The 15,222-nt window shown below is 56.5% G+C and overlaps 1 protein-coding gene across 1 annotated transcript; it reads right to left on the bottom strand.

The window, feature by feature from the left end:
* Positions 1 to 1,300: 1,300 nt before the first annotated feature.
* Positions 1,301 to 14,285, bottom strand: C5H21orf58 (chromosome 5 C21orf58 homolog). Its single transcript, XM_029940587.1, has 8 exons — positions 14,132 to 14,285; positions 12,732 to 12,805; positions 11,846 to 12,013; positions 8,338 to 8,449; positions 3,137 to 3,258; positions 2,469 to 2,592; positions 2,017 to 2,082; positions 1,301 to 1,525 (listed from the first exon to the last, which is right to left on the bottom strand). The coding sequence occupies exons 1-8, from the start codon at positions 14,283 to 14,285 to the stop codon at positions 1,344 to 1,346; spliced, it is 1,002 nt and encodes a 333-aa protein (XP_029796447.1). The 3' UTR covers positions 1,301 to 1,343.
* Positions 14,286 to 15,222: the final 937 nt, after the last annotated feature.

The following is a 15,222-nucleotide window of genomic DNA, read 5'->3' as shown; positions in this document are numbered from 1 at the left end:
CAGATGAGGGGGTTGTGGGGTGTCGGAGCTCTGTGACCAGAAGTGGGGTGCAGACCAAATCTATAGCTCGTGCAGCACGCAGTCCAGTTCTGCGCGGCCTCCACCCTGTGCTCCGGGAGCTTGCGTGCAGGACCCCCCCCCCCCCCGCCCCCCGCCAACGGATTTGTAGTGGCGTCAGAAGTGACCGCTTCGACTTTCACGGTCTCTTCGGGGCCTGCTCAGACCTCTTTAGCTTCCCCAGGTCAGCCTGCGCAGAACCGTGGCCCCCCCCTCCGTGAGGACCGCCTTCACCCCTGTGCCCCAAATCAAGTGTGGCCCCACTTGATGCCCAGTGGTGCCTGTCTCGGTCAGCGCCCGGTTGCCCCTCAGTGCGGGAGCAGGTTTCCTTCACCTTGTAATTTCCTGGGTGATAGGACGTCTCTTGTTCTAATGAGGTAACTCTTGGTGGGCCCCTGGGTGGCTCCTGGTCCCCAGAAAGACCTGCCATGATTGGGAGCTTGGAACTTTTAGTCCCTTCCTCCTGCCCCGTTCTCCAGAGAGGGAGAAGGGCTGGAAACGCAGTTACTGTATCTCATGGGCATGCCTCCCTCTGGAAGCCCCCATAAATCCCAATAGTGCAAGGTCCCAGGAGCCTCCAAGTGAACAAACACGTCCACGCCAGGAGGGTGATGCCCCCCAGCTCCACGCTGCAGAGGCTCCTGTGCTGGGGACCCTCCCAGACCCGCCCCCGCATCGCATCCTTAAATAAGCCGGCAAATGTGTTTCCTGCATTGTGTGAGCAGCTCTAACAAAGTGATCGAACCTGACGAGGGGTCCTGGGAACCTCTGCTCCCTGACCGGGCTGCTGAAGGGCAGGGACAACCTGCACTTGCAGCTGGGGGCGGGGCGGGCTGGCGGGGCTGCGTCCTTGCGCAGGCGCACAGGGTCAGAAGCGAGTTGGACAGCAGGACATCCTGGTGATGCCAGGGAGCACTGGAGACTAGAAGTGACAGAAGGGCCCGTTCCGTGTGTGAGTGAAGGACGTTCACGGGGAAGAGCTGGGTTTTCCTCACTCAGGACACAGAACAGTTTTTCCAATTTATCAGGCCATCCAAAGACCTCCAGCTTCTGTTAAACGTCCTGTAGCGGTGTCAGAAGCCGTGACCGCTTCGACTTTCACGGTCTCTTCCGGGGCCTGCTCAGACCTCTGTAGCGTCCCCAGGTTGGCCTGCGCAGAACCGTGTATTAAACCTCTTCCCTGTATTGAATTAATCATTATATTGAGAAATAAAACCCAAGAGAAAATCCACGTTAGAAAATGTCAACATGAAAATCAGAAATGGAGTCAGACCTTTAATCGCCTCTCACAAGGGAAGGAGGTGCTCCCGCCCTGGAGGCCCGTGAGCGCCGCCCGGTGCAGGCGGCCGCGTCCCCGAGCCGACATCCCACGAGCCTGCAGGGTCCGAGGAGGCAGAGAGGACAACGCTCTCGCCGGCACAGAACTTGGGGAAAAGAGAGGTCATCCCACAAGGGCAGATGGAAACACCTGTGACGTTTAAATGTGATGTTTATGTGAAAATCATATGAGAGCGTCCAGGGAACATAATTCCACCAAGAAAAAGAAGTCACGAGAAATGAAGAAAGCCTCAAGGTGATGGTCACACCAGAAGCCCTGGCGCAACCGAAAGGAGCAGATGCACAGAGAGCGCGCCCTCTCCAGGTTCCAGCTGGCATTTGGCCTGGAGCGGAGGGGCCACGCACACCTGCACGGAGAGCGCTCGCCCGGGAGAGCCCCCACCCCGCTGCCCCCGGCCCTCCCGCGGCCTCTCCCGGCGGGCAGGCCTCCCAGTCAGCTTCATAGTGGACTCTGCTCATGGGATTCCTCTCGTGGGAGGGCTTCGCGAGGCGCAGCTAACTCTGGGCCACCCCTCCCGGTGAAGTCCCTGTATGTCCTCCTGCCTCGCAGTCCGGCAGCTGCAGGCCTCTGCCGGGGCTCCCCGACCACACCCACTGGGGACCCGGGACCCTGCTGCTTACCGGAGCCCACCTGTGGAGGCTCACAGGCCCGGAGGCTGCGTGGGCAGGATGCCATCAGATGCCACCCTAGGAGAAAGCCAAGACACCAGGGTGCAGTTACGGCCCTGGCTGATTTGCAGACACTACGCTGCAGGGGAGTGGTGCACCAGGACTCAGGCAGGGCCCCCCAGCCCTGCTCGCGCTCCCAGCACCACTCCCACTGGGCTGCACAAATGGCCCGGGCCACAAGCAGCTTCCCCTGGAGGTTGGCACGGGTCCACCATGGGCTGACACTGCCAACAAGACCCCCCTGCCTCCCTCTGGAAGACAGCAGGGCCCTTCCAAATTCCCTGCTACAGCCTATGGGCCTGACAAAGACCGGGTTCCCTGGCTTGTCGGCAGGGGTGAGGAGGTGCCACCCCAGACCTCGGGTTTTCCCACGACACAGACCCAGGAAGCTGGCCTTGACTTACCCACTAAGGGTTGCCAAGGAGGGGCCCGCCATGTGGTGCAGGAAACCCGCCGCCGGTGGGAGGGCCGTGGCTGAGACCACCGAGGGCCACACGGAGTGACCTGCCGGGGAGGCCTGCAGCGGGGCTGGGGGCGCGTAGTGGTGGTGGTGATGCACTGAGGGCGGCTTCTGCCTCTGGGCTCTCAGGTGGACAGCGGGCGCCCCCTGCGGGTCCTCAGCACAACACAGACCGCCCATCTCTACAGGGGTGTAGGCGCTCCCCGGGTCCCCCCTTTCCCTCTGCCTACTTTGAACTTAGGGCTGGTCAGAGCATCAAAGGGAAGAAGGGTAGAGGGAGGTGGGGAGGAGGGGAAGGGGAAGGGGAAGATAGGGAGAAAGGAGGGAAGGGAGGGGAGAGGCCCAGGCTCCAGCAGAGCTCACCTGGCTCTAGGAGACGGCTTTCTGGGCCCCAAAATGCAGAACTCCTCCTGCATCTGGGTGGGACTGGGGAGCACCAGGGGGGCTTTGCAAGCGGGTCACGGACCCAGAGGTCAGAATGGACCCAGGGGTCAGAAATGTGCCTCTCAGAATTGCACAGATACACAGGCTTCCAGGAGAAAAGCCACCCAGGTCCTCTGGTTGATCTGGGCTGCCTCCTGTGCCCTGGTGCCCATCCCCAGCCAAGCCTACCTGTGGGGCAGGATGCAGAGGGGCCGCCTGGGACCCCCCGGAGGGCAGGGCTTTGAGCATCAGGTTTTGCATGATGATCTGGTGCATCTGTGCGTTCTGCATCAGCATCATCTCCACCATGTCTGGAGGAGGGGAGGGGGGGGGTCATTTGCAGACCACATGTGGATTCTCAGGCCACTCCTGAGAACAAAGCCTTAGGGCATCGCGTTTGTTGAGACAGATGCAGGTCTCTGTAAGCAAGAGGGCGTCTTTGTGTAGGGCTCTGCGGGGCGCGTTTTGAGGTGTGAAGCTGCTACCTTGGAGGACATATGTGATTTAAAATGTACAGGGCGCCTGGGTGGTTCAGTCAGTTTAGCGTCTGACTTCCACTCAGGTCATGAGTTCAAGCCCCACATCAGGCTCTGTGCCGACAGCTCAGAGCCTGGAGCCTGCTTCAGATTCTGTGTCTCCCTCTCTGCCCCTCCCCCGCTAACGCCGTGTATGTGTGTGTGTGTGTGTGCGTGTGTGTCAAAAATAGACAAACATTAAAAAAATTAAAAATAAGATAAAATGTCGCGCGTGTCCAGCTGGGCTCCCGAGAGGCTGCTCCACTTTGCACTCCTCCTGCCGGGTTCTTTACATCCACCTGTCTGCGTGGTGGCCTCCAAAAGGCGTGTCCACGTTCTCATCCCCAAGACCTCTGAGTGTGACCTTGTTAGAAAAGGGTCTTTGCAGCTGTAGTAAGAATCTTGAGGTGAGATCATCCTGCACTAGCCAGGCAGACCCTGACTTCAAGGACAAGCGTTTTCACAAGAGAGGCAAAGGTTTGAGACCAGAGAGGGGAGGCGACCTGGGGATGAGGCAGAGAAGGGAGCCACACAGCCACAGGCCAGGGCTGCCTAGAACCTGGGAAGGGAGCCCGGATTTCAGGATTCTGGCCTCCAGACTGAGCGGAAGTGCATCTCTCGTGTGATAAGCCTCAGGCCTGGGGTGCGTCGTCACAGCCGCCCCAGGAAACGAGTACGTTCACCTTTGGAATACTACGAAACACACACGCTGCTGTCAGTGCGAGAGGTGCACGTGTGCTTTCCACAGCAACGAGGCCGTGGAAGGGAGGCCAGCCTGAGGCTCTGTCAGGTAGGTCCCCCCAACCACTCACACCCGCAGCCTGGAGGCCCTGTGCCCTGCCACGCCGGTTCCTCAAAATACATCTTTCTCTGTCTCTAGACACATCCTGTTGGTTCTGTTTCTCCGGACGCCCTGACTAACGGATTTGCCCCCCGCCTGGGAGCCACGGGGCCGGGCACAGAGCCAGATTCCCCCGGCGGTACCGCTGTGGGAGCCCTCACCCCTGCAGGGTGAGAAAGTGCAGAGGCGGCGCCGGGCAGCTCCGCTCTGGGCCAAGACCCTCAAGCAGCCCCCTGTGGGTTTGAGCCCGGCAGCCCTGTTCTGCGCAGCCGGCTTCCCGGCACCTTCAAGAAGCTTCCCCAACCGGCCTAGCGGGATTCCCTCCCACTGAGTAAAGACTGGAGGAGAAGAGGTCCAGAGGGGCCTCAGGACGAGGGACACATGTCAGTGTCGTGGGGAGACAGGGTCCTCAACAATGGCACGGGGCCAAATGGGTACCCATGCGAGAGGTAACACCAATTCCCATACCACACAAAATCTCTTCCCGGCGGGTCAGGAATCTACACGAGGAAAGTAAACAAAACTAGAGCAGCATCGTCATGACCGTGAGTGGGTAAGGATTTCTTAAATAGGACAGAAAGGCACTAATTCATAAAGGGAAAAGCCTGAAAAACAGAACTTTGTGAAAATTAAAAATGTGTTCATCCAAAGACACGCTGAACAAAGGGAAAGGCAGGCCACAGAAGACTTGACATCCGCTTTACACGTGTCACCAAGTGTCCGTGTTAGAGAACGTGAACCGATGAGCGAGGCCGCGGGCCTGAAAGGAAAATGGGCAGAACACGTGCATGGGCGCTTGGTGAAAAGGATGTTCACAGCCAACCAATGCATGACGACGGAACGTGCACGTTACAAGCACCGAGCCACCACGACTCTCCCTCCTGTGAAGTGAGCGGGTATTTCCTGACCCAGACACCTCCTCGCCAGGCCGGTGCGCCACAGAGCTGTGCGCGCCCGCTCCCCGGGAGCTGAGGCCGTGTGGCGGCCCCAGCCGGAGACCTCCGGAACACCCGGTCCCCAGAGAACGGGTCTGCGATTCGCGTGATAATATCATGGCTGAATACTGTGGGCAGCTGAGTGATAGACTCCCGACATGTCCATACTCTGATCCCTGGGTCCTGGGAGTTGTGTGTCGTGATGTGGTAACAGGACTGTTTTTAAGTCTTGGGATGGAAGCCGCCGAGTGTTCGCTGGCAGCTGCAGGCAGCGCGTCCGCACAGTAGTGCCCTTCAGCCTTGACAAGGAAGGAAATTCCGACATCCGCCACAACGCGATAAACCTCAGAGATGTTACTCCGGTGAAATAAGCCAGTCCCAGAGGGACAAACACTGCGATTCCGCTCGGATGCGAAGTCAGACTCAGAGACAGAGAGTAGGCGGCGGGGCCTGGGGGCTGGTAGGAAGGGGAGTGGCAGCTGTGCACTGGGGTTTTACAAGATGGCAAGGTCGACAGCGTGAATCTAGTTAGCACTACTTACACGTGTACGATGCTACGTTTTATGGGGGTCTTTACCACAATTTTTTAAATTAACTGATTTTTTAAAAAGAACCTTGAGATGGAGAGGTCCTGGCCTATGTGGCCGGGCCCAGCGTAGTCACAGGGGCCCTCAGAGAGTGTTGAGAGAATGGATCCATCTGGGTCTGAATATCAGCAAAACTGGTATTTGAGACCACGGGGAAATCGGGGCGCCTGGGCGGCTCAGGACGTGAGGCGTCGGTTCGACTCCTGATTCCAGTTCAGGTTGTGATCTCCCGGCCGTGGGATGCAGCCCCACAGTGGGTGCTGCACCGAGCATGGAGCCACGCGGGAGTCTCTGTCTCTCCCCTCCGCCCTCCCCGGCTCACGCTCTTTCTCAAACATAAATGAATACATGTTAAAAAGCAGGGGGGATGATAAAAACATTTGCCAGAAAGCAAGCACTGAGGGAGTTTCCAGGGTCTGTTCTAAAGGAACTTGGAAAGGATTTTTATTTCAACATGAGAGAAGTCAATTCCAGAAGGGCAGTCTGAGTTTCAGCAAAGGGTGGGCAGAAAGGTCAGGTAAGTTCAAACAGTATTTTCTGTATGAAATCATACTGGGTCTAGTTTGTGAAGTTTTCCCCAAAGGAGACGGGGGGGGGGGGGGGGGGGGGGGGGGGGGGGGGGGGGGGGGGGGGGGGGGGGGGGGGGGGGGGCCAGGCTGTTCCAAGTTCCTGCCGCTGGGGGAGGCGGGGCTCAAGATGCCTCGTGCTCAACTTCGTACTCAGGCTCAATATAGGGAAGAAAGGAAGAGAGAGAGAGAGGAGGAAAGAAAAGAGCAACCAAAAGCAGTATCAGACCCATCAATGCCAAAAAACGATCTGACGGTTGCTGGAGGGGAGGGGGTTTGGGGAAAATGGGTAAAGGGGAGAGAGGTACAGGCCCCAGTTACGGGGTGAGGAAGTCGCAGGAACAAAAGGACAGAGTAAGGACGACGGTCTAGGGTACCAGCTCTCCGAAGTGGCTGTCAGAGTACTTTTGAGAGCTCGTATTTTTACATCCGAATACTTGGCTGGAGTTGGTTTCGGTAGAGGGAGTGGGGGGCCTGACCTAATTTGTCTAACAGCTGGGCCTCCTCTCAGAAGGCATACGGGGTTCGCACACACACACACACACACGCAAAGCACACACATGGTTTTGCTCTGTTCGCCCCTGGGTCCTGACGGACTATCACTCAGGTTCATCTGGAAAACCAGCGAAGAGGGATGGAGAGCCCTGGCCACCTCTGAGTGCAGGGCCGTGTGCACAGCAGGAAGGGGAACCTTCCAGAGGCCACAGCAGGCTGCCCTGCGCCAGGCCCGGGACGCATTCCAGCCCCCGGAGGAGCCCGGGCAACAAACCGGTCCCCTCCGCACTGGGACAGAGTGGAGAGCGCTGAGCAGAGGAGGCCACATCAGGTCTGCTCGGCCCCAACACCATCAGGCTGCAGGGAGGGAGATGGGGGTCCATGACAGGTTCGTGGGCAAACACGTGTGTCCACACTCACCAGACGCGACGCGAACCGAGGGCAGTGTATTCCGGCATCTCAGTAAAGCGGTTTCAATCTCAAGTATTTAAAACTCACTTGAAAGAAGAAACAGTTTAGCCAAGGCATTTGTATGGCTAATAATCAATCAGATGAGCTGGGCTTGGAGTCCCGTCCGCTCAGTCCCTGGCTCTCGTGCTCCTCCCTCAGGGAGACCCACTTAGCAGGGGTGCTTAAAGTGATTTTCAGGTTGCTAATCTATAGCTTCAGTTGAGTACCCAAAAACTGACCCTAAATGACTATTCTGTTTACAAAAATATTTTTTGTTTCAGTAGCAAATTTTGTAAACCCATAACAGTATTAATATGGAACACTTACCTTCCTATTTAAACAAGTTTTTAATTTTATTTGAATCCAGGTTAGTTAACATACAGTGTAATAATGATTTCAGAGGTAGAATTTAGTGACCCGTCACTTACATAGAACTCCCGGTGCTCACCCCCAACCAGTGTCCTCCTGACTGCCCAGCCCCCATCTAGCCCACCCCCACCCCTCCCGCAACCCTGAGTTTGTTCTCTGTATTTAAGAGTCTCTAGGGCTCGCCTCCCTCTTCTTTTCATCTTATTTTTCCCTCCCTTCCCATATGTTCATCTGTTTTGTTTCTTAAATTCCATATGCGTGAGATCATGTGGTCCGTGTCTTTCTCTGACTGACTGATCTCGCCCAGCACAACCCCCTCCAGCCCATCCGCACTGTTGCAAAGGCAACAACGATTTCATTCTTGTTCATCACTAAGTAATATTCTATTGTGTGTATGTGTCTACCACATCTTCTTTCTCCATTCATCAGTCATAATTTGGCTATTGTTGATAATGCTGCTAAAAACATTGGGGGTGAATGTGCCCCTTTGATTAAGCATTTCTTAATCCTTTGGTTAAATACCTAGTAGTGAAATTGCTGGGTCACAGGGTAGTTCTATTTTTAATTTTTTGAGAAACCTCTATACTGTTTTCCAGAGTAGCTGTACCAGTTTGCATTCCTGGAACACTTACCTTCCTTAATACTTCCTGACCTTTGAGTGGGGAAGGCCTGGAGAGGGGGGATCTGTGCGACGAGGGGCTGCTGAGGTAGCTGGTGGATGATGGTGGCAGGAGGCTGGGGGGCCTGAGGAAGCAGATGGTTCATTTCCTAAACGCACCCTACGAGAGAGTTCTACACCAGCCAGCCGCCCACCCACCTGCCCAGCCACCCATCTATCTGTCTACACACCCATCCATCACCCACCCCCTGCCCACCCATCTCTACCCACCCATCACCTACCCGTCCGCCTGCCCACCCATCTCTACCCACCCATCACCTACCCGTCCGCCTGCCCACCCATCTCTCTGCCCACCCTCCCACCCATCCATTCACCCACAACGCTACCCATCTATTCACTTACCCACTCACCTACCTACCCATCCATCTCTCTGCTCTCCCATCCCTCACCCACCCATCTATCCACCCACCCATCTATTCATTTATCCATCCATCCAAAAGGAGCTTTACTATTTAAAAAACTTTTAATACTTATTTTTGAGAGAGACAGAGATAACATGAGTGGGGGAGGGGCAGAGGGAGAGAAAGACACAGAATCCAAAGCAGGCTCTAGGCTCTGAGCTGTCAGCACAGAGCCTGACACGGGGCTCGAACTCACGAACTCGGAGATCATGGCCTGAGCTGAAGTCGGACACTTAACTGACTGAGCCACCAGGCACCCCTAAAAGGACCTTTAACTGATTAACCCAGCACATTGAATAGATTGCTGAATAGATATTTGAGTCCAGGTATCACTTAGGACATGGTGTGTTATAAATATTTGTATCTACCCCCAAATTTATATGTCGAAGCTCTAATTTCCAATATGATTATATTTGGAGACAGGGCCTGTGAAGAGGTATAAAAGGTTAAATGAGGTAATAAAGGTGAGATCCTAATTCAATAGGGCTGGCATCCTCATAGAAGGAGGAGGGGATGGGGCACCTGGCTGACTCAGTTAAGTGGCCAACTTTGGCTCAGGTCATGATCTCATGGCTCATGAATTCAAGCCCCGCATCGGGAGGGCTCTCATCTCTCAGTGCAGAGCCCGCTTCAGATCCTCTGTCACCCCCTCTTTCTGCCCCTCCCGGCTCTGTCCCCTCATGTTTGCCCTTTCTCAAAAATAAATAAACATTAAAAAATATTTTTTGTAAGAGGAAGAGATGCCCGAGAGCTCTCCCTATCAGCCGTGCGGGGGCGGCGGGAGGGCGGCTGCCATCGGGGCCGTGCAGGGACAGCAGGAAGGCAGCTGTCTGCCAGCCAGGAAGAGAACTCTGTCCAGGAACCTGACTGGCTGGCACCTTGATCTTGCACGTCCAGACTCCAAAACGGTGAGAAAACAACTTTCTGTGGCGTCAGCTGCCCGGTTTGTGGCTCTGTTACGGCAGCCCTAGCGGTCGAAGCCGTGGTGACTTTAGCGTCGCCCACATTTCCGTCTTCCGCAGGCTAAGTTAATGAATGTCTGACCATTAATTCTGCCTCAATAGAGGTGCCTGAGGAACAGGTCACGCAGATAAGTTCTGGCTTCTCTCGAGTTAAAATAAATGTACGACAATGTCAGGCACACACTAGGTGATGATCATGCACCAAAGACTTTCTATTTTACTCCTCTTCTAGATGAACAAGGCCCTGAACTTGTCCTTTCTTTCCCGGCTCACAGAAATGATGGCGTAGAGCCGGGGCCGGCAGTTTTCTGTGGAGGGCCGGACTATGAACCACCTGACTCTACGGGCCGTGTGGCCTCAGCTGCAACTACTCAACTCTGTCTTTGGAGCTTGGAGGCGGCGTGGACAGGCCGGACTGGACCAAGGAAGCTTCCGTTGTGGGCACTGAGATTTGCATTTCCTATCATTTTCATGTGTGACAAACTATTATTCTCCTTTTGATCCCCCTCCCCCTCCGCCCCCGACCCGGCCAAACATCTAAAAACGTAAGATCAGTCTTAGCGCACAAAACAGAGGGCAGGCCAGCTTTGGGCCAGAGCCACGCTTTGCTACCTGCTGCATAGACCGATGGGACTCTGCCTTTCTGGACTGGAGGACGTCCTACCTCAGGTCTCAAGGAAATTCACTTAACAACCAAAGGGCCTTCCTGTCCCCTCCTTGTCCTCGGCCTCTCACTGGGGCTGAGACTGAAACAGGACGGGGCCCTGGCGAATGGCAGTGGGGGGAAAGTGGGGGGGAGTGGAAGGAGCCTCTTGCCCTGCCCCCCACACCCCACCCCGCTCCGGAGGAGGTTTCAGCTGCTGGAAGACCTGAGGCGCAGGCCGGGCATATCTGGAGCCTGGACACAGCCAGCCAGGGGCTGATTTCTCCCTGATCTGAAGTCGCCCCTTCCCACTCTCTTCCCTCAGCCACGTGCTGCCAGGGTCTTCTTCCAGAGAACAGACGCCCTCCGGGTCAGGGGCCCAGCCTGCCGGCACCGACAGTTTCCCTGGTCAGCAGGTCCAGAACCTTCTCAACTCGGTCCTGCCCACCTCCTGGGCCTTCTCTGCCTTCTCCCCTGCCCTCCCGCACATTCATTCCCTTTTGCTGAAGAAACTCAGAGTTGTTTCCATTGCTTGCAACCCAGATGCTGAATAAAGGTATGAGGTTCTCAAAATTGGAACACTCTTTCACCTTTTTAAGTTCTGCTCTTGGGGCGCCGGGTTGGCTCACTCTGTTATGCATTTGACTCTTGATCTCTGCTCGGGTCATGATCTCATGGTTCTTGGGTCTGACTGTGCAAGGGTCCCAATGCTGTGCTGACAGCACGGAGCCTGCTTGGGATTCTCTCTCTCCCTTTGCCCCTCCCCTGCTTGTGTGTGCACTCTCTCTCAAAATTAAGAAATAAACTTTAAAGTATACATGTATATATTGGGGCACCTGGGTGGCTCAGTTGGTTGACTTTCTGACTTTGGCTCGGGTCATGGTCTCAAGGTTTGTGAGTTCAAGCCCCGCATTGGGCTCTGTGCTGACAGCTCAGAGCCTGGAGCCTGCTTTGGAGTCTGTGTCTCCTTCTCTCTCGGTCTCCCTGTCTCATACTCTGTCTCTCTCTCTCAAAAATAAAATATTTAAAAAATTATAAATCTATATGTATATAAAAATGAAATTCTGCCCTTGAAAGTAGGGTCTTAGGCTTCCCCTGCTCATTATAAAATTTCAGTGAAGTGTGGACACACTTCTCCCCCAAATTCAGGGCACTTCTGATGCTGAATACTTCTGCTCCTGGTGCACAGGACCTGGGAGTCAGGAAGGCCAAATGGGGACCTTCCTGATGAGGCCGCCCCTTCCCCAAAGCCAGTTCTTGGGGCACCTGTGAGGACTGCATGGAGGAGCCACAGGGGGCCCTGCACAGCGTCTGACACGTGGGACACGCAGCTGACCCGCCCCCTTCAGAGCCCCTTCATGAAGCCGGGCGACGGCCGCGAGGAAGGAACCGTGCTCTCTGGACCCCGCACCCTCCCCACACTGGTTCCACCCCCGCTTCACCACAAAGACTTACCAAGTGTTGGATAATCCGTGGTGGCTCCAGGGCTGGCGGGGGTGGGGAGATGGCAGGGTAGATGCCCGCTGGGGGCACCTCCGGGGGCAGCGCCGACCCCCAGGCCCCTCCTCTGTTCACCCCGGTCCGGGCTTGGGCCTGGGAGACCTCCTCCAGGAGGTGCTGTGCCTGCAACAGCAATGCAGGGCCCGCTGCACCCGAGGGGAGCACCACAGACCCGGGGGGGGGGGCGGGCACAGCGGTGCCCATGCACGGAAGTGTGGTCCTCTGAGTGGGGCGGGCCGCAGGGCTGCCTGGCACTCTCGGACACCCAAGCCGGGCTCTGCGTGTGGGGCACACACGACAGCAAACCTTGTTGGGTGGGGGGAGGGGATAATGCTTCTTTTTAGGTTTGTATGAAATAACACGAACTGGTGTCTGGTCGTGCTTGTCTCCCAGCCAAAGGGGCGCGTCCTCTCCTTCCAGCAGCACTGCCAAGCGGCATGTCATCGTCACGGTCCACGTGGACCACCTCTGTCACTTCCCACGGCCATTCCCTGTTGCTGGTGCATTTAGTTTGGAGGAGGCCCTTGGCCACCTTAAAATCCCAGCTCCGGTAGGGGTTGGGCCCCTTGCACAGCATTTCCGCCTTGGATAATGTGCAAGGTTTTCAGCGAACACTCCTGCTAGAGTCTAGACTGGAACACGCGCCTGCATGCCTTACTGTCTCTTCTGTGATTGGGTGCGCAGTCCCCTGGCTGCTCGGGGTCCGTCAGTTACCCACCCACGAGTCACAGACTTCAGGGGCCCCAGGGTTTCCTCCAGGAAGCCCTCCTCCATGCCTCTGGCCTGGTAGCCCCCAGCTTCAGCCCCAAGCCCATGCGGCTGCAGGAAGCGCCCGGCCTACCCGGAGTCTCTGCAGAAGGTCTTTCCTCCTCCTCAGAGCACTCAGCGCGGCCGCATCCGGCCCGTCCTCGCTTCCTGCGGAGAATGATCATCTTATTTCCGCAACGGAGCTGCAGGTCGCATTGTGCAGGTTCCATTCGGGGCCCAAGCACTGCGTTGCTCCTGTCACGGAGGCTCTGCTAGACACTGGGAAGAGGCAGGAGGCCTTGCAGGTCTTGGTAGTGAGCGAAACTGGGCTGCAAGCCGAGTCTCCTGCCACCTGGAGCCACCTGAGGCCCCCAAGCGGCCTGGAGGCTGGTGTGGTCCACTGAGTCTCGGCAATGTCATTTGCTGTGTCCTGAGGGAGGGTCCCGCTTGAGAGGACGTTCTGAACAGGGTCTGGTGGACTTCAGGCTGGCTCTGGCCTTCCTCTGGGCACAGCAGACTTAGTCTCCAGCGCCCCTCCCCCACTGCTGAGGGTGCTAGAGCAAGCCGCCCTCTGCGGGGGCAGGGGGTCCCATCCCACAGTTTGTTAGTCAGTGACCTGGACTGGATTTCCTATCTGGCTTTGGGTCCTGGGCTCTGCCTGCTGCCCTTGGAGGTTGCCTGGAGCTCCACGGCCAGAGGGACACTTCCACATGATGAAGAGTAGACGATGCTCTCGTGGGGACTCCCTAGCACCTCGCCCAGATGCTCCTGAACCTGGACACCGGCACCAGGGAGAGCGGTCCTCTCCCCTGGTTCCTGCGGCCTGAACGTCCCACTATAGGCCAGGGCAGCAGATACAGGATGAGGATGTGATGGCCTGACGGACAGGTTGAGCCCTGCGTACGCCCCAACCTAGGACAAGGTCAGAGCGACATTGGTCTAATCCATGTGTGGCCACTCCTGAGCTGGGCAACCTGGGGCAGATTATGAGATCTCTCTGGGCCTCCATTTCCTTATCTGCACAATGGAAATAATGACTGTGTCCCCGCTTGGAGTTCATCTGAGGGTGTGATGAGCCACGAAGTTGTGCTCAGCAGAGCAGCTGGGGTGTGTGTGTGTGTGTGTGTTTTAAAGATGAAAACGAGGGGCGCCTGGGGGGCTCAGTCGGTTAGGCTGCCGATTTCGGCTCAGGTCGTGATCTCATGATTCGTGACTTCGAGCCCTGTGTCAGGCTCTGTGCACAGAGCCTGGAGCCTGCTTCGGATTCTGTGTGTCCTTCTCTCTCTGCCCCTCCCCTGCTCACACTCTGTCTCTCTCTGCCTCTCAATAATAAATAAACATTAAAAAAATAAAGATGAAAATGAAAGCCTTTCAATCCTGAGTATGAGGGAAAAGCACGAGGGTGGTCTTGCTGGTTTCAGGAGGAGGGAAGGACCCGGGGGGCGGGAGCGGGGCTGTGCCTGCCTGTGCGGCTCCAAGCAGCCCGGGCCTTACCTGGCGCAAAGTGAGGGTCCGCAGAATCCCCTTCCACATTCTCACGTTCTTGCTCCAGCTTCTGTGCCGAAAAGATCAGGACAGGAAGTGTGCGAGTGGGCAGGGTCTGCACTGGGTGAGAGACACCTGTCCCCTCTGCTCCCCAGGGTGACATCCCCCAGAGGGTCTGAAGGGCCCAGTGTCCCACATGGAGTTGATTGGGGACAGGAAGCGCTCAGTGACAGAGGGGCAGTGCAGGTGTCAAGGGTCATCTGTACTGTCGCAGGAACTGTGCAGGCTACACTTTCTGTCCAGCACACATGTCCTCTTTATTTATTTATTTTGATGGGGGGAGAGTCAGAGAGAGAGAGGGAGAGAGAGAATCCCAAGCAGGCTTTGTGCTGTCGGCACAGAGCCTGATGTGGGGCTTGATGTCACAAACCACAAGATCATGACCTGAGCCCAAATCAACAGTCGGATGCTTAACCAACTGAGCGGCCAGGTGCCCCTGTAAGGTCGCTTTCAAGCAGCTTTCTGAAGAGCTTCACCCAGGCCAGCTCTGTGTCCCTGAGCACCTCTGATCACCTGAGCCCCGGGTGGGTCTGGGCCCATCTTGGGGTGACCCCTGCCGGTCCCTCCAAGTTGACCCATGGGCCCCATGGAAGGAAGGCCACTGCACCGGGTGCCTGGGAGGACAGGCTGGCCGGGGACCAACAGAACCTGCAGTGCAGGATGGGGGTCGGGAAGGGTCCCAGGGCCGGCCTCTGAGGCTTCGGGTCCTGCACTGGCGAGGGCCTGTCTTCGCTCAAACCCTGAAGCCGGGAGGCTCTGCAGGGGAGCTCTGTGCGGCCCTGGACATGCTTTGGCCTGTGGGTACAACCAGCCTCCCAGCTGAGAAACTGCCAGAAGAACCTAGCTGATTCTGCAGAAAGGCGGAGAAAAATGCCCAAGAAACCATAGTCCTTCATCATGGGGCTGAAAACCACTGCACAGCGTTTTGCTTTGGAAGGAGTATTCTCACATGTAGAATAACTGACTTTGCATATCTGTGCCTCTCGGACAAGTTGTTAAAAACACGATTACGCCCCCCCCCCCCCCCCCCCCCCCCCCCC

Source organism: Suricata suricatta, chromosome 5 (assembly GCF_006229205.1).
Source record: "Suricata suricatta isolate VVHF042 chromosome 5, meerkat_22Aug2017_6uvM2_HiC, whole genome shotgun sequence".
NCBI lineage: Eukaryota > Metazoa > Chordata > Mammalia > Carnivora > Herpestidae > Suricata > Suricata suricatta.
This window is presented reverse-complemented; position numbering and strand designations above follow the sequence as displayed.

Coding starts and splice junctions, on each gene's coding strand:
- C5H21orf58 (XM_029940587.1), bottom strand. CDS start 14,285: ATGTCACCCTGGGGAGCAGAGGGGACAGGTGTCTCTCACCCAGTGCAG. Junction 12,806..14,131: donor GGACCCTCACTTTGCGCCAG/GTAAGGCCCGGG, acceptor CATTCTCCGCAG/GAAGCGAGGACGGGCCGGAT. Junction 12,014..12,731: donor ACCTTCTGCAGAGACTCCGG/GTAGGCCGGGCG, acceptor TTGCTGTTGCAG/GCACAGCACCTCCTGGAGGA.